General features: G+C 40.1%; 1 protein-coding gene across 4 annotated transcripts; it reads left to right on the forward strand.

The window, feature by feature from the left end:
* The first annotated feature begins 228 nt into the window (after positions 1–228).
* mfge8b (milk fat globule EGF and factor V/VIII domain containing b) lies at positions 229–24,740 on the forward strand. Of its 4 annotated transcripts, none has more exons than XM_026175156.1 (11): positions 229–441; positions 10,694–10,816; positions 11,010–11,141; positions 11,780–11,812; positions 17,138–17,251; positions 18,181–18,362; positions 18,649–18,804; positions 19,129–19,273; positions 20,977–21,179; positions 21,270–21,425; positions 22,012–24,740. In XM_026175156.1, the coding sequence occupies exons 1-11, from the start codon at positions 372–374 to the stop codon at positions 22,153–22,155; spliced, it is 1,458 nt and encodes a 485-aa protein (XP_026030941.1). In that variant the 5' UTR covers positions 229–371; the 3' UTR covers positions 22,156–24,740. The 4 variants fall into 4 exon arrangements, with proteins under 4 accessions (XP_026030941.1, XP_026030943.1, XP_026030944.1 ...); XM_026175158.1 differs by having other exon boundaries at positions 20,995–21,179; XM_026175159.1 differs by lacking the exon at positions 11,780–11,812.
* The last annotated feature ends 1,166 nt before the right edge of the window (positions 24,741–25,906 follow it).

Genomic DNA, 25,906 nt, shown 5'->3' on the forward strand with positions numbered 1-25,906 from the left:
TGTTACTAAAATGTAAACAATGATTTTCTCCTCAAGGTTTGGGTATTGAAAAATTGAATGAAATCAAATTTAGATATAGTGCAGCCCATTAGCTATAATAGCTTCTTTTGTTTCCATAGCAGATCAATTTACTTTTCTTAGTGACTTTTTTTAAACGGGGGGCGGGGTCACAATTAAATGCCAGGCTGCGATTGGCCGAGAGTCAAGGTACACGTGCTCCTTCTCCACGCCTGCTCTCTGGGAGTAAGAGCCGAACAACAAGCTCGAGCCGCCGTAGCAACAACGTCCAGACTGTCGTTGCACTCTAACCGTACAGTTGTCCATCAAACTAACAAACTACAGCTATTTAACGGCTGACAAAAACAAGAAGTATGAAGGAACAGACGCGGTTTTTCCTTTGGCTGCAACTTTTTACAGCTTGTCTGGTGTTTGGGGTAAACGGTAAGTTACCTCTCTCTGTTTTAACATTTGTTCTATTACTACCAGTCTTTACTGTCAACAGTCCTTACTGCTCAGACCGCAGCCCACAGTGTCCAGTACCGTGACTGTTTCAGTTGAGTTGGTTGCTTGCTTCCCCTCTCGTCACTTCTGATTTTACACAGTATAAATTAGTTGTTGACACCTCAGTTTTTTTCCCCTATCTCCCCCCTTTTTGTGCGTGTGTGCGCGCGCTAATCACACCCCGGCACAAGTGGTGCCTTCACTTCATCGCCAGAATAATGGAGCTGTGGGCATTTGTAGGTGCAAGTTCAAGCAATCCTTGAATAAGTGGACAGGACGTGTGGGAATGTGGTGAGTGGGACACTGGCTGGTTGTGAAACGGGAGGATTGCAGTTGTAAGGATAATCACATAAAAACAACTAAGCGTCTGTAGCTGATGAGATCTAAATGTGTTCCAGGTTTTGTATGGTTTACAGAGTCAACGCTTGGAGGCATTCATGTGCGCATTGACAACCCCCCCCCCTTTTTTTTTTTTTTTTTATTAAAAAGAGAAGCATCACACACTTACGGTGGCTATTATACTTATCCAGTGTTAACCTTATGCCATTGGCGCTTGTCTTTGTTTGCTTTTCCACGCATCAAATACATTTAGGCCGATGGACAAAAGCTGAAATGGCCTGACTTCCACTGCCTCCATTTCTGCTCACACACAAATGGAAAAGGAGTCACATGTGTTTTCCTTGGTATGATGGTGTATTTTCCAAATGTGAAAAAAGGAAGAAAAAAAAAGGATCATTTTCCACCATTTGCATATTGAAAAAAAAAGGGAAATTCATAACTTGGATTACTGTTGTGTAATAGTACATTGCTTTCCAGATTAAACATTTTGATTTATAGTCTATTCAGCTGTCAGTGAGCCACTGGCTTAGTCCTCCTGAGGGATTGAAACTCAGTATCAGAGCAGGTCAAAGCAGTTTCTTCTTCTTTACAGATGTATTTGAAAATATGTTGGAAAGCATAAAAATAAACTAATAAAGAACAGAGTTAGATTGATTTGAAAATAGAAGCGTAGAAGTGGCTACTTTTTTCACAGTATAGCATGACTGTTGTACTTGTCATGGTTTCACTATCTGCCTAATGCTTCTGTGTCAAGAGTTTTTCCTGCCTTTTGACACCCACCAGAGATTTTGTTCAGAGCCAGAGGTAAATCACCAGCATTGTACTTTTTAAATTGCAGTTTACTAATGCATAAACCATGCTTTTCTTTGTAAGATAGTTAGAAATATCAGGAAATTACACTTTTGTTTCCTGTCAAAGTAGCAAAGACTCATTCGCTTTACTGAAGGTGGACTGAACTAGCTGTTATGTGTAAGTCTCCCCTCAAATAGCTGTTTTGAGCCAGAAGAAACAGAGTGTGCCTTGGCTGTGTCTATGGTGCTTGTGTTTGGTGACGAGCCAACATGAATCCTATAATAGATACTTTATGCATTATGCTTTGCTTATAATATAACATCCGAACTACACATTGTGCTTAAGTGCTTCTTAGTGAGTTTTATTGTATTGTTTTGTAGATTTAGTGCTTTCGCTCATCAATTGTGTGGAAACACATGCTGTGGAAAAAGCAAGACATAATTGAAGATATGTTCTGTTTGGTAGTTAAGAGAACCATATTTTTTCTGACTTGAAGGATAGTGAAATTAATGGATAATAAGCAACTCCTCTTACTTATCCCAGGTGCAGTATTGCACAAATGTTTCATGAACATTTCTACGTCTGTTGCTAAAACCGAAATGAATGAAGTGAAGTGCACATCTCCGTGTTCTCTTAGTCCTCAAGACTGACAGACAGGACAGCTGCGGAGAAAAGGTGTAGTTAACCCAACCACAATGTGAAGTCAATTTTCCAGATCCTAGCGTGCCAGCGAACTTCCACCCACACCAGCGCTTGCTCAAATCTCTGCTACAGACAGCAATGAAGGGGGGGGGACTTGTTGCTGCTGTGTCATGCAAAATGTTTAGAGGCCATAATAAGAGCTGAGTGGATTTTTCCCACTCTGCGTTTGACCTGATTAGGTTCATTTCAGCAGGTTGTGCTTTGGTTGTCTTCTTCATTAGCTGCTGATGGAAGACAAGTGGTAAATTGAGTTCTGTCAGAGCTGAGGCAATCTTTTTCTCATGACAAGACCACTTAGGATAGCTGACGGAACCAGGGCTAAATATAGTCAGGACACTGTGTGTGTATGTGTATAACTTGTGCATGTTGGCAGGTGTGTATGAATAATTTCCTTTTACAAATTTTCTTGTGAGTCTGAGATAATTGCTAATAGATCAGGTAGATATTGGTCTTACTAAATGTGAGATATCTGATCTCAACAAGGAGTTTAATTTCCTGTTAAAGTGATGATGTTCCTTCTTCGAAGTTGCAGAAAAAAAATCACGAAGAGATTTTCCGGAATAATTTAGTTAGGATTGTTTTTATTTATGTGTATATATATATACAGTGGGGCAAAAAAGTATTTAGTCAGCCACCGATTGTGCAAGTTCCCCCACCTAAAATGATGACAGAGGTCAGTAATTTGCACCAGAGGTACACTTCAACTGTGAGAGACAGAATGTGAAAAAAAAATCCATGAATCCACATGGTAGGATTTGTAAAGAATTTATTCGTAAATCAGGGTGGAAAATAAGTATTTGGTCAATAACAAAAATACAACTCAATACTTTGTAACATAAAGTTTGTTGGCAATAACAGAGGTCAAACGTTTACTATAGGTCTTTACCAGGTTTGCACACACAGTAGCTGGTATTTTGGCCCATTCCTCCATGCAGATCTTCTCGAGAGCAGTGATGTTTTGGGGCTGTCGCCGAGCAACACGGACTTTCAACTCCCGCCACAGATTTTCTATGGGGTTGAGGTCTGGAGACTGGCTAGGCCACTCCAGGACTTTCAAATGCTTCTTACGGAGCCACTCCTTTGTTGCCCGGGCGGTGTGTTTTGGATCATTGTCATGTTGGAAGACCCAGCCTCGTTTCATCTTCAAAGTTCTCACTGATGGAAGGAGGTTTTAGCTCAAAATCTCACGATACATGGCCCCATTCATTCTGTCCTTAACACGGATCAGTCGTCCTGTCCCCTTGGCAGAAAAACAGCCCCATAGCATGATGTTTCCACCCCCATGCTTCACAGTAGGTATGGTGTTCTTGGGATGCAACTCAGTATTCTTCTTCCTCCAAACACGACGAGTTGAGTTTATACCAAAAAGTTCTACTTTGGTTTCATCTGACCACATGACATTCTCCCAATCCTCTGCTGTATCATCCATGTGCTCTCTGGCAAACTTCAGACGGGCCTGGACATGCACTGGCTTCAGCAGCGGAACACGTCTGGCACTGCGGGATTTGATTCCCTGCCGTTGTAGTGTGTTACTGATGGTGACCTTTGTTACTTTGGTCCCAGCTCTCTGCAGGTCATTCACCAGGTCCCCCCGTGTGGTTCTGGGATCTTTGCTCACCGTTCTCATGATCATTTTGACCCCACGGGATGAGATCTTGCGTGGAGCCCCAGATCGAGGGAGATTATCAGTGGTCTTGTATGTCTTCCATTTTCTGATGATTGCTCCCACAGTTGATTTTTTCACACCAAGCTGCTTGCCTATTGTAGATTCACTCTTCCCAGTCTGGTGCAGGTCTACAATACTTTTCCTGGTGTCCTTTGAAAGCTCTTTGGTCTTGGCCATGGCGGAGTTTGGAGTCTGACTGTTTGAGGCTGTGGACAGGTGTCTTTTATACAGATGATGAGTTCAAACAGGTGCCATTCATACAGGTAACGAGTGGGGGACAGAAAAGCTTCTTACAGAAGACGTTACAGGTCTGTGAGAGCCAGAGATTTTCCTTGTTTGAGGTGACCAAATACTTATTTTCCACCCTAATTTACGAATAAATTCTTTACAAATCCTACCATGTGAATTCATGGATTTTTTTTTCACATTCTGTCTCTCACAGTTGAAGTGTACCTCTGGTGCAAATTACTGACCTCTGTCATCATTTTAAGTGGGGGAACTTGCACAATCGGTGGCTGACTAAATACTTTTTTGCCCCACTGTATATATATATATTTTTTTTTTTTTAAATTTTTCAATATTTTTCTGCTATTAATATTAATTAACATCTTATTTTGTATTAAAGAACATATAACCCATGGAATATCTTTTATTGTATATTGACCTTCTGGACTTCTTTACGCACTTTCTGATTGCATCATTACTACTTTTACCCAAGTATCTTTTTCCAGCCCATTCTCACTTTTTCTGCATGGTTGTGTTGAAATAATAATAGTAATATAAAAGAAACAGCTTTTCATAACAGTGCACATTGGATTTATTACCTTTTCATATATTTTGGTCTGACTCTGCTAAAAAGGTTCTACTTACTTAGTAGTTAGTTGTTGTTGTTGTTGTTGTTGTTATTGGCTAACAACTTGTGATTGAAAAGTTGCTACCCAGTGAGCATACCCTGGATAAACTTTTTGGCTTTTAGAATGAGCATAACTAAATTTACTGGATGGATAGATGGACTATTTTCTTTTTTCTTTTTTTTTTTGCTTTTTAATATAAACTCACCAGGAAAGTGTTTCCCATAGACTTCTATAGGACTGGGAATATTTATGAAAACTCATCAGTTTCTCCCTTGATGGCCATGAAAAAGTACAGATTTAAGACAGTTCAGTTTGGTTCACTTTTCACAATCTACATCCGTGTTTTATACACATCCTTTGTCTTGGGGGACTGGCATGGCTGTTCATTGGTCCAACACAGAGCTTTGGAGGACAACATCTGTCAGATTTTATATATTCTATGTCCTTTTTTTTTTTTTTTTTTTTCTTTTGGAGTTTATTCATCTCCCTTGGGGACAGGACAGGCTCTTTCTTTCTTTCTTTCTTTCTTTCTTTCTTTCTTTCTTTCTTTCTTTCTTTCTTTCTTTCTTTCTTTCTTTCTTTCTTTCTTTCTTTCTTTCTTTCTTTTTTTTTTAAATTCCATATGAATTTTGAATAGCTTCCTTAATCAATGTTTCATAACAATATGGAATATCATCTAATTCGGGACACGTTATTAGTGTCTGTCGCCCCACTTTCCAATCTGCCATGCTGAATATTTTACACGCTGTCTTTTGTGCATTCAGCACTGGAGCCAAGTAGAAAATTGATGGGATTTGCATCCAAGATCAGGAGTTGTTTATACAAACTTTTTGTATTCATATGGTCGGAGAAAAGAACGCCAAATTATTGACGGTATTGCCACAAAGGTTACATCTCCAATGAGTAATCCAGTTAAGACTGTTGTTACTATGGAGTTATTATCTCTATTTCAGCTGTAGTCAGCTACAGACGAGCGTGTTGTTTTGTTGATGGTGCATGACTCGTGTGTGCCTGTGTGTTTGAGTGTGTATTTTTAGCGGCTGGCCTTCGTTGTTGTTTTCTTGGGAGCAGTAGCAGATGGCTGTGCTCTAGAATAGCAAATGCAGATTACAGAAACCTCACCTGCAGCTGGAGTCCCGCTGATTCTTAATATTGAAAAGGCTTGGGTTATCACAGGACCTTCTTTGGGCAGCCATAACACATCCACTTCCTGTGTGTTTAGGTTTCCCCTGCTTGCTCCTTGAGCACTCAGTACTACAGGAATTTTTATTATAGTTCAGCACATCCTTAACTGTTTTAACAAGGGTTGGACGTGTGTGTGTGTGTGTGTGTGTGTGTGTGTGTGTGTGTGTGTGTGTGTGTGTGTGTGTGTGTGTGTGTGTGTGTGTGTGTGTGTGTGTGTGTGTGTGTGTGTGTGTGTGTTTGGACATGATGTAAGCTTTTCTCCTTCTGGTACACTGAGTTCCCACACTCGCCTGCCAGCCTGTATGACCTGGCATGCCAGTGTGTGGACGTCAGAGCAGCGTACAGCATGTTTGCTGTTTTCAAACCCCAGGACCTTTTCAGTCCAGTTGTTAAGACCAACACCATTAGCCATTTCTGAGTCCAAATGGTCCTCCAATTCCCAATAGAAAATGAGCACTGAGACGCCATTGAAAGTTTAAAAAATGGTCTGAATTCTTTTAGCTCCATTAGAACAATCAGCGTAGCTGTTCTCCTAGGTGTTATAGTAAACTAAACCAAGGCTTGCTAGGTTTAGTGGCATGAGACGTTAACGGTAAATGAACCAGTTAGTTAACGTGTAAAGATGATTGTATTTAAATCTGTTTTTTGTAGATTTGTATGATATTTGAAGGTGAGCCTGTTTTTGATGTAAAGGTTAAGTTTTTTTTTGTTTTTGTTTTTTGAAAGTACAGCACTTATATAACTTTGCATGTAAACAAAGCCAGAAAACGAAATACTAGTAACATTTGGAGGGTTCTCAATAGAACTACATGTTGAGGGTCCACAGTGGACGAGTGCTTATGGCATATGGCAAGAACACAAAAAACAAAACAAAAAACCCCACAGAGAACGCCTGAGATCCATGACATGATCTCATGTTAATATGTTGCTGCATGGTTTGGTATTAGCATGATATCCACAGTGAAACATTGACAGCATCATGTTGAAATGCTGTGAGCCTCACACAGTCGAGGAGATGCCTGGGTCCAGAAATGAGGTTGTTATATCGTCAGTAACACACTGGTATCAGTGCCTTGCTGCATTCTGTCCTGCACTAAAACAACTTCTCATGTCCGCTTCTTTTTTCTGTTCTGTTTTTCTGTTCTCACCATGCATATCAACAGTATGGAGACATTACCTTTGAGATTATTGACTTCCAAACCCCTGACATCTGACAGGTCTCGCTCATTCTTTGCACTTAACATACAGCTTATGAGACTAATCACCCCTCAGACCACAGTCAAGTTACTTCCATATGGCTGCAGATAGCTCCTGTTTTGAATACATTTAATAAGGTAATTCCTTAATGTCTTTTTAACCTGTCTAAGTGTATTATGTTTTGTGCACCACTGTTTTTTTTTTTTCTCCAAGTCTCCTTTGATAACTCAGGGGTAATTTGGATGAAAGAAACTTTTTGCCCTTGGCTATGTGTATTTTGTGCACAGCAAATGGCATTCTCTGTGCAGTCCCCACAAATGATTAAGTTTGGAATACAAATGGATCGGACATCAGTGCGGAGGCCAGAGTTTTATGTTACCTCAAGAAGACAGAGGAGTCATTTGAGGACATTAGGAATGTGGTGGACAAACTGAGGACTCATTAAGTGTCCTCAGTTTGTCCACCACATTCCTAATGTCCTCAAATGACTCCTCTGTCTTCTTCCTCATTCAAGGTGCACATTAAATGCAGTAAGTCCAAAAAGTCCCTTGTTGTGGAGCCTACTCATCCTTGTTAAGTGCTCATCTTCTTTCCAGTCTATCCATCTGAATTGTATAGTGATCAGAGGGTACAGAGGATTGACTGAGATTGCTGGTTAACTGTAAAGGTTCCTCCTTCTGTGATGTGGGAAATATCTGTTGGTCCCCCCCCCCCCCCCCCCCCCCCCAAGTAAACACAACACTTATCACAGACGCTCATACCAAAGCCAACTCCCTGTTTGGACCTCAATCTAGGGCTGGGGCATCATGGGAAAGGCACAGACAGTGACTCATAAAAAGTGAGAGAAACAATGCCCTGTGGAATTGGGTTTTCCAGCCAAACATCACTCCACATACCTTCCTGATCTGTCACTGTGGTTTAGATTTAGTGGGGCACCATGTTGGGTACTTGTAGAAGTGGTGTACTTTTTTGTTTTTTCACTGCATTAATAACTGTAGCAAATATTATGCATCTATATCTGTACTCTTGTAGTACAGAAAACATTTACTTAAACATATTTTTAAGATTTAAGTATCTTGGAAGAGTATAACAGAGCTTGGGGTTCATGTGGTTGCATTTGCAATATGTTATATAACTGGTTAAGTTCAGAGCCATGACTTGTTTGCTTTGTGACTCTTCAATTTCATTATACTTAAAATGAATAGGTGTGAACAACAAAAGTTTCACTCATTTCACTCATCAGTAAAGTGACTTTTACTGACAACGGTGTCATTGTAGGGATTTTTTTCAGGTTGGGTCACTGCCTCTTTGCGGACCACATTAACTTGATGCGTCATTAATTTCATTTCCTCAATACACCCAGGCAGATTTTCAGCTGAATAAGTCAAATCATACCACAAACAGACAGATAAAATGCCGATTGTTGCAAACTTTATTTGATTTTTTGTAAACATATTTTGTTATTCATTTTTATCTGTTGGGTTTCCAGAGGAAGGGAGGATGTGTTCCTTCCCAAAGATAAACAGGCAGCAACTTTGTTTGATAAGGATTTGTTAGTGCTGCCAGGCAGGCCTGTTTCCTAAGAATCCCACGAGATGTGAAAGCACTCAAGGGCCGTGACACTGGATGCAGCACAGATAACCCGGGATATTCGTGGGCTGGGCACTTCATGGATAAACAGTCAAACAGGATGTTTGTAAAATGGATCTGATTCTTGCAATTCCCTCAGTGCTGTTTGCTGGTAATAACAAATGAGGTCCATATTGTCATAAGTGACTACGCAATACTCAGACTACACAATATTCATTTGTGCACGTTGAAGAGTAGTGCTTCCGACGTTGGCTAGAGTTTGCACTGAATAAGTTACTCTGTGTTTTGTTTTTGTTTTTAAGAACAACTAAGGATGTGTGTGATCACATTAGAAGCATGCGGCCTTGCGCATTAAATTTAGTCTCTCCAAAATACCATTTTTAGCTATGGCCCTGTGGCCTATGATAATTATACCCTCAGCATAGCTAAAATGCAGTTCTTTAACTTTATATTAGAAGGCGGGGAAAAATATTTATTCCCTCCACCAAAACACAGGGTCAGAACTCCTTTCTTAGCCTGTATGGCAGACTCTGTGGTGATTAAACCACTAGTTTGTCTCAAGGGGTCCAACCTCAGTTTCCTTAACAATTATCTAAATGATGATAAAGTGTTTGCTTAAAAAGGCATCTCTGTCTTCTTGGGTGTTATAAGACGCTAAATCATTGACTTCCTCTGTATTATTCGAAGTGTCAAAATAGCTATATAGAGTTGTCATTTTTAAAGTTGATTTCCAAAATACTATGTATCAATTTGCAGAAAATTGTCATTACATGTGGTTTGTTATTTAAACCCTATAAAGGGCTGATGGCTGTGTGAGATGCTTTCTCGCTAAGTTTGCTTTAGGAGGAGGAAAAAGCGCTTTGATAGAGCATGCAGGAAGTAAAATACCCATTTGCTCATTGTTAATTCACTGTACTTTTTTCACTGGTGTAATTCTCAAATAGACGTAACATATAGTTTGAATTAGAGGCGTCCCTTTTTTGTTGGACTAAAACTCTGCGAGTAAATCAGACCTGATTCAGTCATGATGCTCTTAAAACACCACAACAAACCCTCTGTTTCTTTTTTTCCCCCTCCGCCGAACACTAACTGACATGATTTCCCTCATGCCCAGAGAGCAGCCAGATTGTCAGGTCCAGGCTTGGCAGCAGTTACATCTGGTAGAAGCATCCAGTGTTTGTGTGGTGTTTACAGTGTAGTGATGGCTTACTCAGCTTTTTAAAACCCTCACTTCCAGCCTGCAGCATGGTGTTTACTCTTCAGAAACACAATATGGGAATAGAATGGAAATATGATAACAGAACAACATCATTTTAGTTGTTTAATTGTTGTTACACTCTTACTGAATGGCTTTAGACTATAGTTGTAATGCTAAAAAATGAGCAAAAATTTAATATTAGTAAAAACATGTATAGTGGCTCCATAGTGTGGTGGTTTGCACATACACCTAACAGTGAAGGATCCCTGTTGTAAGGAAGACGAGACCAAAAAATCCAATTGGGGTTGTGTCAGGAAGGCATCTGTTATTAAAAATATGTTAACATATGGAGCTACTCCTTTGTGAAAAAGGGATAGCTTCTTCATTGTAAAGACGCATAAAGCCAATGCTAAACCTGCCTACTGTATGTGAGCATATTTTCTGTCCTGAAATATTCTCCTGGAGATATCAGATGTTTGCTGAGGGGAAAAAGTAAACTGTCAAGCATTTATAAATGTGAAATGAAGCAAATAAACCACCGCTGGCTTCATTAAAAAAAATCAAATTCAATTTCCCCACTAGAAGAACGTACTTTTTTATCAGTTCTTGTGCAGAGTAGTTTATTTTAAATGTAGTACTCAACTTGCCACCGTTCCACTCTATATGCAGGTGATTTCTGTGAGGTGAACGTGTGCACTAATGGTGGGACCTGTGTGACTGGGGCAGGGTCTCCATTCATCTGCATCTGTCCTGATGGCTTCTCTGGAGAAACCTGCAATGAGACTGAGTCTGGTATGTTATGCCTCTGCAGGATGACTGATTCACAGTTTACTGCTTAGTTTTTCCTTAAACATTTTCTGGCATACCCCACTTCAGAAGCCCAAGTTTAATTTTGTTAAATCAAGGTTAAACCCCTTTCATTAAAAAATTACATAGAACACTGCTTAAACTCTGTTAAACTTGGCTCTTTTTTCAATACCCAAAGGACCTTGCAACCCCAATCCATGTAAGAATGATGCCATCTGTGAGGTGACGGGCCACTCCCGCCGAGGTGATGTCTTCAGCGAGTATGTCTGCAAATGCCAGCCAGGCTTTGATGGAGTTCACTGCCAGAACAGTAAGTTTGTGCTCCCTCTTGACTGTTGTAGGTTGCAAATATAAAATACTGGCAGGCTTTTTGTGGGCCTTGTAGAGCTGCTGTAGTGTAATAACTCTACTTAATGAAGGCCAACTATGAATGAAAATTGAAAAAAAATGGATGTTGGAAGAGTTTTTTTGACTTCTACTGATGCTTACTTGTGGAGAAAATTGTAATAAGCAGACCTAAGTCTCAGTGTTGCCACTGTGCTACTATTGTGTGTGTGTGTGTTTGTTTGTTTTTTACCAGCAGTACATACTTTGCCATGCCATTAACTGGCACGTGTAATGACGTCCACATTGATCAGTGTAATGTGATACGCTAACATGGAGACAGCTGCTGTGAGTACTGGCCACCAGACCGACAGTTGTCATCCTTTTTCAGACGTCACTCAGACCAGGTTGCTTTAAACAGGGTCAGCCTGAAAGAGTCGAAACAAGGATGGGAACGTGCTGCGCTCCTGCAGCTGCCTCCACCCCTGCACACACAGAGAGATGGTTACTGTTTGCAGGAGAAGGCAGCAGAGTGACAGTTACCACACGTGCTCAAAGAGCTCATTTGCAAGTCAGACCTTCAAAGTGTATTTTTGTGTGAACCTGTGTGCTTTTCTGTCCTAGGTGTCCAAGGTGCAGATTTAAATTCAAAGAAAGGTAACAGTGAAAACAGGAGTGTTTGCTGCACTTTTATCTCTTTTCCTTCTTGGATCCAACTTCTCTCTGTTCGCTCTGGCTGCATGTGGAGGCTGAGGAATTTGGCTACATTCACAGATACACTTATAGACAAGGAACCGCTGAGTTCAGCATTATCTCTAACTCAGCACAAATAGTCCTTTATGAATCAAGGCCAACCACAAAAACAGCAGTGATATCATTTTAGCATTAGATCCACCAACTTTTAATCAGTTCAGCCACCCTGATGGGATGGGTCTTGTTATACTAAAACATTTGCTCAGATATCAGTGAAGCTGTGCATCATTCCCGCTGAGTCAATTAGGTTGCTTCCAAGTTCTCATCTATTTTAATTTACAGTCCCCAGAGTGTATTTAAGTTCAAGACATTCTTTTTTTCATTTAAGAAACCATAGCCAAGGAATCTGTTTCTGTTTTCTTTTCCCCTCAAAAACCACAAATCACAGCTCATCAAAATCTATACATTCACAAGTCATTTGGCAGTTAATGTTAGCTAAGCTGCCAGAGTATGAGCCCTCCATGGGGCAGGCATTTACACTAATTAGATGATGCCTCAGGGATAATGAGGAGTGGAATTTATTTGACCATGTCTGTTTGAGAGCCCCCCTGAGGACTGCTGGGTCATAAAGGTCCCCCTCATTTTACAGCTTCTGATGACTTGTTTGACAGTTTAAGTGCTCTAAAATATGTCTGTGTGTGTGGGCAAGGAGTAACTACCATGGCAGCCAGCTCCTATGGTTTGTGTGAAGCAAAAGGAGTCTGGAAGAAGAAAACCGGTGACTGTGGTGAACCCAGGGATGTAGTGTAGTTAAACATTTAGCCAACATTCTCACATTCACTTCACACTTGCACATTCAGACAGAAATATGAGGCCAGAACTTCAGAAAAATAAAATATTCAGAAATGTGAGGCTGTATAGGATTGGTAATGCATGGGAGTCTGTGATTGGAGTGATGGTGCTAATCAGAAAGCAGTCAAGCTCAAAGCCTGACAAGCAGGTGTCAGCAAACTGGAAGCCAGATGTAGGAGATGATGTTCGCACACAAACTACTGCATGGAAAAAAAATACTATAAATAGAAACAGAAAAGAAGTGGAAGATTGGCTGATCGGGGAATGGGGGGTACAAAATGGCACCATTCAACTCCACTTCAAGATTCGCAGCCTAAAATTATTTTGAGAAACACATCAAAGGAACAAGAAATCTACTGGAAAACAGCTTAATCACGTGTGGGCTGCACATCCCACATGAACAGCCGCACGCAGCTCATGATCTCATGTACAGACTGTTTAGCATACACTTACACACACACACACACACATGGTTTATCCCTCGTGCCAGTCTAGCCAACAGAAAGTGGCGGTCCATGCTGAGTGCTAGCAACGTCAGCGCTGCTTCTGTTGCCGGGTGAAAAAGCGAACATGGAGGCGGAACAGTGAATTAAGTCTGCCCTCCTTACAATGTCACACTCACTACTCAGGTCTGACTGCAGCAGTTCTGATTGTCCTATCAAATTGGCCTAAAAGCCTTTATGGGTTGTACAGAATTTGTGTGTGTGTGTGTGTGTGTGTGTGTGTGTGTGTGTGTGTGTGTGTGTGTGTGTGTGTGTGTGTGTGTGTGTGTGTGTGTGTGTGTGTGTGTGTGTGGTGGCGGGGAGGGGGTGGGGGGTTATAGAGATGCAGAGAGAGAGAGAGAGAAGGATGTTGAATGCTTTTCACTTCAGACCGAAGCAGATTAATGCAAACAGTACGGGAAAGAGTCTTTTTCTTCTTACAGTCTTTAAATCCCACATTTCCGAACAGTTATTCCAACTTCTTGGAAATCAGTGCGGAGGCCAGAAAAGGGTGTGTCTATGAGTGTTCTGATCTCTCATTTGTTTTGGGAGAGTTTTCAACTCCTCCCAGGATGTGGTGGTGCGGACAGTCTGGGACACATGCCCCCTGTGGAATACAGGGTGTGTGTTTCATGTGTGTTTGTGCCGTCATGAACTCTGTTGTGCCTGGCATATATTTTTTGGTTCTCTACAGTCTGCATTTAAGAAACCCTGTTGACCTAATAGGAACTCAAAGCAGCTTATGTGGAATCACTACATGCTCTTAAGAATCACGACACAGCTGTCAGGTGTTTTGATAAGAGGCTGAAGCCTCACAGGTAAAAAACAAACAGACTAGTAAAGGTGGGTAGTCACAATTAACCATAGAGGTTGCTTCCATGAAAATAAAGACATTACAGCTTGGATGGATGAAGTGAAGTAAAATTATGTATTTTTTTTATATTAGTTCTTGACATTAAGTTATTTTTAAAGTAAAAGGAATTTGTCAAAAGTAAAACATTCTCCGTCCACTAAATAAGTATACATATTTGAGTAATACTTAAAATTTTATTAAGCGAGTTGGCTTTAAAAAAAACTAGACTTATGGCATTCACCCATGAAGTTATGATAGATTAGAGGAGCCTGCTGTGTTTTTATTTGAAATTGTAGTGAGTCGAGTGGCTTTGCCCAAGATCCTCAAGAAAGTACACCAACCACATTTGTGTAAATATGTAAATATAATGTGGTGTTTAACTTTAGATTACTTCTAACTTTAGAAGGGTTTTGCAGGGAACCTTGAAATCCGTCAAACTTCCCCTTCTCTTTTCTTTTTTCTTTTAAGCCACAAGGACATGAAGTCATGAATAATGAATACATCATACAAGAGTGTGGAGATGCAGTAATATAGATAGTAAAATGTTTCACTATAGAAGCTTTGGTGTTATGGTGGGACAGACTGTTATAGGCTGTGCTATAACAGTCTGTTCAGTTCACAGCACACAGAAAATAACACATTTCAGCCTTTTTTTAAAATTTAATAATGCCACTGGGGTTAAGAGCAGCTCTTGGTTACTGTACCATGGCAACAGTATGAGAAGTGATTAAAATATGTAATCTTGTCACTTCATGTTGGCTTTAGTTTGAATAAATGACTTTGTTCCTGTTTAATAGTTGTGCTAAATTTCATAAAAATCATAAGGTCGAACGTTGCTAGCATTTATACTGAGTTTAGCAGTTTCATATAAATAAGTTTCAGAAGGTTCTTAAGTAACGTCCTTGGTGTGTTGCTACTCTTTGTCTTTGTGGAGAAGGGTTTCTGTTTTGTTGTAAAATCACATTAATCGTTTAGTTTCAGAGCTCACTTTGAGAACCTTGTAAGGTCTAGTCTCACACTGTGAGGTATGGAGAACACGACACTTTTAAAAGAGTAACTCCAAAGCAGGTTTGGACTGTCAGATGCAAGCTGGCACCTCATCCCACTCTGCTGCAGCACAGATCCAGGATGCAGACAGCTTTGGTGATCACCACAAAGCGCTGCCAGCGGACCTTGGCTGTGCTTCGATCAGGGTCAGATTTCAAACAAGCCACGTGAGATCTCTATTGGTTTTCGCTTCCTGCTGAGACAGATATTGACACTCTAAATATTGTGCTAGTGTGCCGTTTCCCTTAAACGTGATAGGGTTTGTTGGATCCCAGCCATAGAGAGCTGGCCTGTTTAGCTACCACGCACTCGTCCCACTAAAATCTATATGTACAAACAGTTAGCTGATACTGGGATGCTACTACACACAGAACAGTCAGTATTGTTTTTCTTTTAGTCGTGCAGGTCATACATTTTGCAACATTTCCCTTGCCTGTTTTCTCCCTCTCTTCTTTCCTCCCCCTTTTATCAGATAGATGGATAAATGGATTAGCGCCTGGATCTGACAAGGCTGTGTGGTCCTCCTGGTCCTCAATCCTCTTACAGGAGGAGGGCCACCAGCTGACGCTCCTCAGAACTTGACAAGAGTTTGTCTTACTAATGTTGTCTGGTTTGTTTTCTTTGAAACCTCACAGATCATCTCACTTATTTGTGACAAGAACTCAGTTTGTCCCCACAAATCCTCTCGCCCCAGAAAACAGCTGTCTGATTTTAAATAAGTTTTAAAGTAAATAAAAATGGAAGATTGACCTTTAACTTTTGACTGTTTCTACCCATGAATTAGCAAAGTGCAAGTATTCATACACCATGTGCTACATTCATCCTACACATTTTATTTTATTTTCCTTTTTTCTGTTTCTGTAGTTTCGAATGTTGTAACGATCCAGTGCATGTAAAAAAAATAAAACAATAATAATAATAAAAACAATTATGCTGTAATAAATTGTTATAGTAAAATGTAAAAGTGCTCTGATACAGGAAATACCAGCATGCCTGGATATAGACAGAGGTAGCTGCTAACATTTTTTTTTCACAACAACAAAGTGATCTAAGAGGCTATTTGCAACATGCGTTTAAAATATTCAGCTGCTAAAATAGTCAGTTTTATGTGATGAGCTCCCCGAGCTAGAAGTGTCACAGCTGTGGACCTCATTATCCAGAGTTTGCGGATGCACATTTCAAAATGACTATATATTCCTCCTGTGACGTTTGAAAATGAATGTTTGGACACAGAGCTATTTATAGAGAGAGCATGTGGGCAGGAAGATGCTGCTGTGTGTGCGTGTTTGTTGGTTAGAAACATTACATCAATGTGCTGAGTTGTTTGCGTGCATTTCCCTGCGTAATAACAAGCACTCAGGATTAAAGCTTTAGAGATTTGGTCTGAAATTCTGCTTTTTGTGTGCAGTCATCTGTACAACCAGCATCATTTGTGCCTTGGTCCTGAATGTGGTCAATATAGAGTGCCTTCAGTGCCGGTTTAGTCACACTGACAGTTGTGGTGGGTGAGATGAAAAGGAGTTTAGTCCCATTTTCATTCTGCTGATTTGTCCCCCTCTCTGTGTTACAGTTTTTAAGTGGGACACATAATGTTTGTAAGGGTACCATCAAGAGGTGATGCAAAGAATTACAGCAAAATGAACACATTCAAGGCACTGAAATGATTCTCCAGAAGATCATCTATTCTACTTTGAGCATCCAGAAATGGAGTCAGAGATTTCCTATAATGACACATTTACTTCTGGGAGATTTGTTTTATAATCTACACCTAAAACACACGATCTCATGTGCAGTAGTCTCTTTGATGTCAAATATATCTGTCAAGTTTGCATTTTCTGACCTAGGACTAAGCTCGTCTCACTAACCTCTCTACAGCTCCAGTTCTGCTGGCACAGCATGAGGTGACCTTACTGTAAATCAGATGATTGAATATTGAACTCTGTTTCTCAAGCATGATATGCAGCTCACTCACACTTCTAACCATAATCTGCTTTTAAACTTACCTATAGTTGACCTGTCCTGTAACAACACTGACTGTGATTTATCTCCCTGTAGATGTAAATGACTGCGCTGGACAGCCATGTGAGAATGGCGGTACCTGCAGAGACCTGGATGGAGATTTCAAATGCCACTGCCCTTCCCCTTATGTAGGAAAACACTGCCAACTTCGTAAGTGTCAGACAAGCACTTGGTATGACAAAATGCTTTGAGGGATAAATAGCTAAAAAACAAAGACATTTTTTAGATGGCAATAAAAAAACTCCATATCTTCTTAGCTTTAATATTGCTAATGTAACAGAAGCACTGTGATTAAAGGAAGTGCACGACACTAAAGAGGATAGGGGATGGTGGCCAAGCTGCTGGGGTTTTATGATGATCAATGCTCAACATAAAGATGGTCTGTTCAAAATGCGAAATCAATGCTTTGTTCAATTAGGCTGATTCAGTGCTCTGCATCCCTAATGATTTTATGGTTCAGGCTAGTAAAAGTTATGCATACACATCACATGTGTGAGACCAGATACTGACTTTTTACATGCCTCTCCATTGGTGACCGTCAGATGCAGAATTTTGGGGGGAGTTCTTCATCCCTTGAGCCAATTCTTCTGAATATGATACTTGAGAAATGTGTTGTTGGTACTGATTTGATACAGACATTCACTTGGACTTAATAAATAAATAATAAACTAATTTCAGTTTTGTTGTCAAAGAAAACACAATTTTGGTTATAAGTGAAGAATTAAAAAGCAACAGCAGAAAATCTTCTATAGAGCCTCTAGCTGCCAATTACATTACCAACACAGACATGTCACCTATATAAATTAGGTTGATTACTAGTACAGGTGGATGCTGGGGTTGTGAAGGAGTCGAATCAGCAGGTAGCCACGCAGGGCAGCAGCACTGCTGACATATCAGACCCCAAGACTGGTATGATACTGGGGAGTGAGGCATAGTAAAAGTAAAACTATCTCATAGGCTTCGCACCACGTGAAGAACGTGAAGACTGCATTGTGACATAATGTTTATTCAGCTCAATATCTCAGAAACAGAAATGAAATGGAAATAAACTTTAACCTAACTCCAGGCTCTTTCTTCAGGCTGTATTTCTCTTCTCGGCATGGAGGGAGGGGGCATTGCCGAGTCACAGATCTCAGCCTCATCAGTCCGCTACAGCCTACTGGGCCTGCAGCGCTGGGGCTCTGAGCTTGCCCGCCTCCACAACAAGGGACTGGTTAATGCCTGGAGTGCTGCTGCACATGACAAGAACCCATGGATACAAGTGAGAATAGTTATACAGTAGATTATGAGTGTAACGCAGGCAGTTAGAAAACTGACCATGTAGACTGACAATAATAAATAAAGGCTGGTGAGAAATTAGGGTCTGGAATCATCGAGATTTAGAACAAATGCATTTCAATCATAAACTTTTAACATATTCTCACAGTATGCAGAGCTTTTTGTTTGGACTGCTTCATTTTACCTCTTATGTTTTTGAGATTTTGAAAACTATTTGATTTAAAGGGAAGGGAGACTCATCTTACCATCATCCATTTCTACATTTCCAGATCAACATGCAAAGAAAGATGCGCTTCACAGGAATTGTGACACAGGGCGCCAGTCGCATGGGCACAGCTGAGTTTATCAAGGCCTTCAAGGTGGCCTCCAGCCTGGACGGCAGGACATACACCATGTACAGAACAGATGGACAGAGAAAAGACTATGTAAGGCAACAGAAGAATAAAGCACACAGTATTCTAGTTGAAAAGTCTGGTTTCCATTGCTTTATGTTAGAATTGCAGTAACTGTTCCAAACAAGACAGATTCCACAGTGATAAAAGACTTTCCTTTACAAATAAATAATATATCACACATCACACAGATAAATCTGGTAATACTCTACGGTTACTATAATGCCACACTTTTGACTGCATCAGCTTGAAAGCAGAAGTTTATTCAAGATAGGTCACAAAGCTACTAACAATGGTTGCTAACACTCACCTGATGGTGCAGTTGACACAGTTTGCTTGCTCCCACCTCTCTCCTAGATTTTTGTGGGGAACATGGACAATGACGGCACCAAGACTAACATTTTTGACCCCCCGATCATTGCCCAGTACATCCGCATCATTCCCGTTGTGTGTCGTAAGGCTTGCACTCTGCGCATGGAGCTGGTGGGCTGTGAACTCAACGGTAAATTCACAAAGAAAACATCCGCTGTACACATGCCGCGCACACATGTTAGGTTCTCAGTTTATTGAGGTTTGTTAGTGACTGAAAGAAGCTTTTTAACATGCAGGCTTAATGTGGGAGGAAGTTTTCAGGAAGGGAAATCCAACAGCCTTTTTTCTGCTGGCATTTATCTCCTATGTTTTGTCACTAATTATTTCAGTTTTGCATTGAGCGGTTAATTATGATCAAACGATGTCATGCGCAGGGTAATACTCTTTGCCAGCTCTGAACGCAGCTGTGTGCTGTCTGAGTCTAAGATGTTCCCTAAAGAATTTATTAAAACCATATGATTATATATACCGCAACATATTGGATGCTAATTGGTAAAAGACTCATCATATTCATCGTCCCAATGTTGTCACCCCAGGAGGCTGATGTAACATGTGGTTCTTTGAAGTCTTCTGTATTTCAGTAGAAGCATATTCACCTTTCTTTTCCTTTTATCATTATCATGTAGTTCCTTCAGTCTTGCTGGCCTCGTTGCACTGTCAGACATCTGTTTCTCTTTGTTGTCTCTTATCAGTGTGTGTTCTTCTTCCACTGAACTTCAGTTTCTGCATGATTCCACAGTTGTGTAACACGAGATCCCGACCAGCATGTGTTTTTGGTTTAATCACTTTGCAACATACTAATACTTTCACATTCACTTTAATGCAAAATGCTCATTACCTAATCTAGCACTGTTTGTTTTACATTCACTGACTTGCTTCAACGCTGTTGAGTGAATCAGCTCAACTGTAAAGATGCTGTTTTAATATTCAGGTGCTTGTGCTAAATATTTTTCATGCAGCTTTGACCCCTGTTCATTTAACATGCATGCTCAGCTGTTCCACTAACCCATCACTCATTAAAAGTCTGTTACAGCCTTTAAATATTACACTGAGCTCCACGCATTTTTCTTTTTTTTTAAGGTCTTTATTCTGCACATGTAAAATTACATAAAGTAAGAATACTGTGGACCTCCAGTCACTGTAAAACCTAATGTTCTCCTCATCCAGTGGGTGTTTGTCAGCCTCAGGTGTGATTGGGTAAGAGCAGAGACGTTATAGAACAAAGAAAAGTAGAAATCTTTGGGCCCAGCAAAACCAAAAAACTAATAAGCCATTCATCTTGTTGCATGCTCAGAGTTGAAGCTCATGTAATTTTAAACTGCGGGTTGGTGGGCATAACTAATAGTATTCATAATGAAGATGAAGGCAAGTGTATGTAGTGGGTTTTTTTTAGCTTGCTTTATCCTTGGTGTGAACAAACATGGCAGTGCTCTGGTGAGCTGAGCCAGGCACTCCAAGTATATGATTTTATGTCCCCATGAAATTAAAACATTCATTTAGACAAAAGCCCAATGTTGTTAGCCTAAAATGGCAGCTAAATAGCAAGACTGTCTTGTAGAAGAAATGTAGTTGGTCTAAGGGTTAGGTCAATACATTATGAAATATAAATGATTCCAGCCAGCTGCAACAAAGAGTTGAGAAACACCCACATTTTGTCCTTGCTCATTTGTCTGTCGCTTTGCATCACTGGCTGGCCTTGGGCTGCTTCCTCTCCGTCCTCTGTCTATCATGCTTTCTTTCTTTCTTTCTTTCTTTCTTTCTTTCTCTTTCTTTCCATTCCTCTTTTCTCTCTTTCCTTTGTCTCTTCTTCTCTGCCTGGTCTCACCTCCACAGTGTATTCAAACGCTTCAGGTTGTTCAGAGCCAATGGGCATGAAGTCCAGATTGGTGTCTGATCGCCAGATTACAGCCTCCAGCACCTTCCGCACCTGGGGCATTGAGGCCTTCACCTGGCACCCTCACTACGCCCGGCTGGACAAACAGGGCAAGACCAACGCCTGGACTGCTGCTACCAACAACCGATCTGAGTGGATACAGGTGGGAGAAGACTGGCCAGAGTTGCACACTGGTTTTTATTTAATGCATTCTACTCATGTAAAGGTTCTTTTCTTTTGTCTATGACCTCAGGTTGACCTTCAGTCTACCAAGAGGATCACAGGAATCATCACACAGGGAGCCAAAGACTTTGGCTCTGTCCAGTTTGTCACAGCCTTCAAAGTCGCCCACAGTGATGATGGACAGTTGTGGACCATAGCTAAGGACGAGACCACAAAGACAGACAAGGTCGGTCCAACAGCACAGGGGAACAAAATGAATTTAAATGTTCTTCTAATTACTGAGTAAAACTTAACACACCTAGACTGGCCACAACATTAAAACCATCTGCCCAATCTTGTGTACCTTCCAGTCATGGTACCCAAACAGCTCTTACTTTAACCGTGTGTTTTTTGTAATCAGTAAATAATTAAATAAAGCAAAAAACTGAATAACAACGAAATCTGTATTTGATGTACTTGTCTGCATCTGGAGCCAGTTATGCTGTCACTGGGACTGATTAGTCTTCTGTGTGTATTCATTTCCATTACATCCAAAAAATCAATTGATCTGCAGATGCAGGCAGTATACGGCCAGATTAGGTCACACTGAGGCGTGGCTCTGATTTAATCAATAAAACATTTATGACTTTATGATCTCATTTTGAATTTTGTGTTTTATGTTGACAATGGTTTTAGATCCCATGTTCCTTTTTACTTTTGCAACTAAAATATCTTAATGGATCTTAATAACTTTACACAGTAAATTAAGGCGGTTTTACTGTTGCAACAACATGTGAAACTGTTGTGTTAATTAATCACTTTCTTCTCTTCAGATTTTCCCAGGCAACAGCGACAACAACGTTCACAAAAAGAACATCTTTGAGCCGCCGTTCTACGCCCGATATGTCCGCATCCTGCCGTGGGAGTGGCATGACCACATCACCCTGCGAATGGAGCTTCTGGGCTGTGACGAGTAGCGTTGCCCCCCCCCTACCTCCTCTTCTCTACCTCCTTCCCCTCTCTTTGCTTTCCTCCCTTCCCTCTTAATTCCCTCCTTTCTTTCTCCCTGTTGAGCCACACCTGCACTGCCTTGCTCTCAGCCCTAGAGGGCAGCAAACACCAGAGTAGCACACCATGACCTAAACCCTGGCTGGCCGGAGGTGGGAGTTGTTGCCCCTAACCAGTTTTACCAGAAGTCCACGTGTGCCCTCTGTTTTTGTTTCCTGAACTGATCATTCATCTTTTCCACCTGAACCAAATCTGGGATCTTTTCAGGAAGCAGATCTATGGACAGATATGATCCAATCTATTGGCAAAATATAAATAAAATTATTGTGTCCCTAATCCCCGTGTTTGAGGTCAGGGGTAACACGACTGCTGCTGTACCAGTTGGTGCTACCTGGACTCTGATCTTAAATCTGTTCTTTGTGGAACATGGAACCTCCGAGACCCACAGCTGGTGATGTATATACACTCCATTAAAACAGCTTGCACATATCCTTTAAATGAACCCTTGAGCTCCCCTGAAGAAACACAGAATATATATTATCTTTTGAAGTTACACTGAGGGTTATGGACAAAACTTAATCTGAACATAATATCTAATAATTAATATATGATTAACATATTGGCAAATAACCAGATTTTTTTTAATGTATTTTTATTTGAAAAAACGACCAAATTTACTCACAACAAACTAAAAGCTTGTAATATTTTATTTTGCTTGGCAAAAAAAAAAAAATGTGAGACTGGAAATCTCAAGGTCAGTCTTAGAGTAGTACTAGTCTTTCTCACCAGTGGTTTAAAGAGTTAAATTCTTGGTTTGTTACCTTTTGTTCCTTTTCAGGGCTGCTTTAAGATGTTTAATATCTATTTAATATCTAGTTCCAAGCTTTAGTATAGCAGCCACTAACAGAATAGTGTTCCTTTTTTGTACAACAGTAAATTCTTGACCTGGATGCTTCAAATAAAGATGCAATCCACACATATTTTTTTGCCAGCACATCCTCAGGTTGTTGTTGTATTTATAAAAATCTAGTATATGGTGCACTGGTGCTGACACACAGAACAGAAAGAGGAATCAAATGTGTTTAAGTCTCCATCATTACAAACCTATAGAGTCACTTCGCTTGTGATCTAAAATACCTGAGGAGACACCCGGGATCAGATATTTTAAACAAAAGACAGCAGGTTTAAGATAATTAAGAGGTAATTAATATATGAAAGACAAAAACAACACTTTTTTCTTTATTTGCAAATCATTCAAACACATGCTGCAGTCATTAGAGGGGATAAAATTTTTCAAAACATTTAAGATCACTCAGAAAATGTTTTTTGTTTTTTTACAGTTATTGCAGTCTTTCATGTGTTATTAGCTATAGCAGATATATTTTACTTTTATAAAGTCACATTTGTGTTCTGGTTATAAAAGTCTCAGATCTGGACCCCCTACTCAACTTATGTTTTACTGAAATAACAGTATTAAATCTGTAAATATATGTATTACCAGATGCAAGCCTAAAACTAAACGGATGTCGTCTCAGGTCAAGGTAGATCTGCTCCAAATATTCACACAGTTTCACTTTTTTATGGCACTTTTATGTTCGTGTTTTGAAAGTATTAAAAACCAAAAAAAAAACTGTGCTGTGCATTGAAGAACAAACATAGATTTTGCTGTTATGTGTATAGGTAAGCAGCAGAGAAATCAAGTTTGCAGTTCAGTGTCTGTTGGATTAAACTGAGTTTTGAAAGTGGTGTGTGTGCGTGTGTAGGGGGGGAAGGGGTTTGGGTTTAACATTCATATACGCAGTACGTTTGTACTGGGATCTGCCTGGATTGGTAGACGCTAATGTTTGCAGCAGATCATTTACTTTGGGTCCAGCATTATGCCTCCAGTTCAAAGCTGCAGCCCTGCTGATAAGATACCAAATTAAAGCTGATTTTAACGCTTCCACTGGACATGACACAAGCCTCCATATCATCAGCTTTCTGCCACCCTGTCACAGTATTCTAAACCTTTCCACCCCATGAATTATGAATTATGGGCTTGTGCAATATTATACTGTGTTAGTTTTGATGACAATAAATATTAATTCAGGATCCCTAAAAAATGCATGAGGGGACAGCAGTGCCACTGAGAGGTCGCGGATAGATGTCGGTGTCAAACACTGTACAGTATTTATTATCGGCGCAGATGATTCCAGGCAGCAGGCAGCCCTCTTATCCACGTCTGCATGCGTTTTATTGGTTAATAGTTGCTCAGTTTAAGTTTCCACTTTACTGGTGACATTTTTTCTAGATAGTCATCAGCATTGAAGTTATAGATATCTTGTTCCCCTGTTCTGGCTTTTTTTTCTGATTGATCAAAAAGAAACTGATGATATTGATGTGTTTTATGTATTATGAGTTACTGACTGTTGACCTCTGAATTTTGGCTGGTTTTGAAGCTTTTAAAAAAAAAATAAATTTATTATTCCAGTCTTGTGTTTCTAAGAGGACCTTGTGTTTGGCCTTTGTATCTTTTAAAATGAACGAATAAATAAAGAAAACTGAAAAACTGTCATGGTGAATTGACTGGGGGCTACTTGACTGTTACAGCAGCAACCTTTAAATCTGTCTTTGGGTGGCAGACTTAGGTTATATTATGCTGAATTAATTGGACCTGTTTTCCATTTAAAAAGGTGGCAGATCAAAAGATGAGGAGCGTGGAGGGTTGTTTTTGCCTGTTTAGCATTTAAACACCCCAAGGGTCTTTCTTTTTACCACTCTGCCTGTTTAAATGTATCGTCACCCAAAGAGGGCATGTCTTCTTTTCTCATTACAGCCTGTGAAGGTCACTCCCAAGTAGGGAAATCCCTCTAAGGTTTGACCCACATAATTGCAATCATATGAAAATACATTCACATGGTGACACGGTGGCGGTTAAATTCTTGTCGGTTTGGGCTTTTTTTTTGCTAGAACTCAACAAACAAAAGGTAAATGTTGTGGAAAATTACTCCAGCAAAACCTTCAGATGATTGTTGTTGTGAACTGCTCCTATATAAAAAAATTTAGCTGAATACTATGTTTTTTGTGCTTAACCAGTAAATTCTGGCTAATTGTGTAAAAAAAGCAGTAAATCCAGTTACGACCAGCCCTCCCAAGTAAACCAGCTGTTTTCCCTCTGGTCTTGCTGGCAGCTATGGTGTGAGTTGAGAACCTGTCTCTTTGTTGTTGTTTTTTGCCACATATATATACTTTGTTATACACAAACATTTTTATCGGAGGGAATACTTTGCTTTTACAAGTTATTTCTTACTTATTAACCTTTAGAGTACTTTCAAAATCCCTACGTTGATCCTATGTTTTTTTTTAATCAGTGAGATTAATGTCTTTGTCAGGAAAGGCCTGAGAACAAAAAATGAGTCACAAAAACACAAACAACAGACAAAGAAATGCGGAACAGAGTAAACAATGTGTTAATAAATGCAGTTGAAAGAATGATAAAAACATGAGATGATTAAGCCTATACGTGGGGGCTAAATCTCCAATTCAAGGGCAGTTTGAAGTTGTTGACATTTAAAGGTGCGTGGTATATGAAACCAGTTTTAATGAGTTTAAACTTAAATGAAAGAAGAACTTAATGTGGTTTGAAGACATTATCACAGGGGCTTTCTTGACACAGCATATTTCCACCACCGCTGAAAACCACACTATAAATAAATTGCATTTAACTGGATGCCAATAGGC

Source organism: Astatotilapia calliptera, chromosome 7 (genome assembly GCF_900246225.1).
Source record: "Astatotilapia calliptera chromosome 7, fAstCal1.2, whole genome shotgun sequence".
Taxonomy (NCBI): Eukaryota; Metazoa; Chordata; class Actinopteri; order Cichliformes; family Cichlidae; genus Astatotilapia; species Astatotilapia calliptera.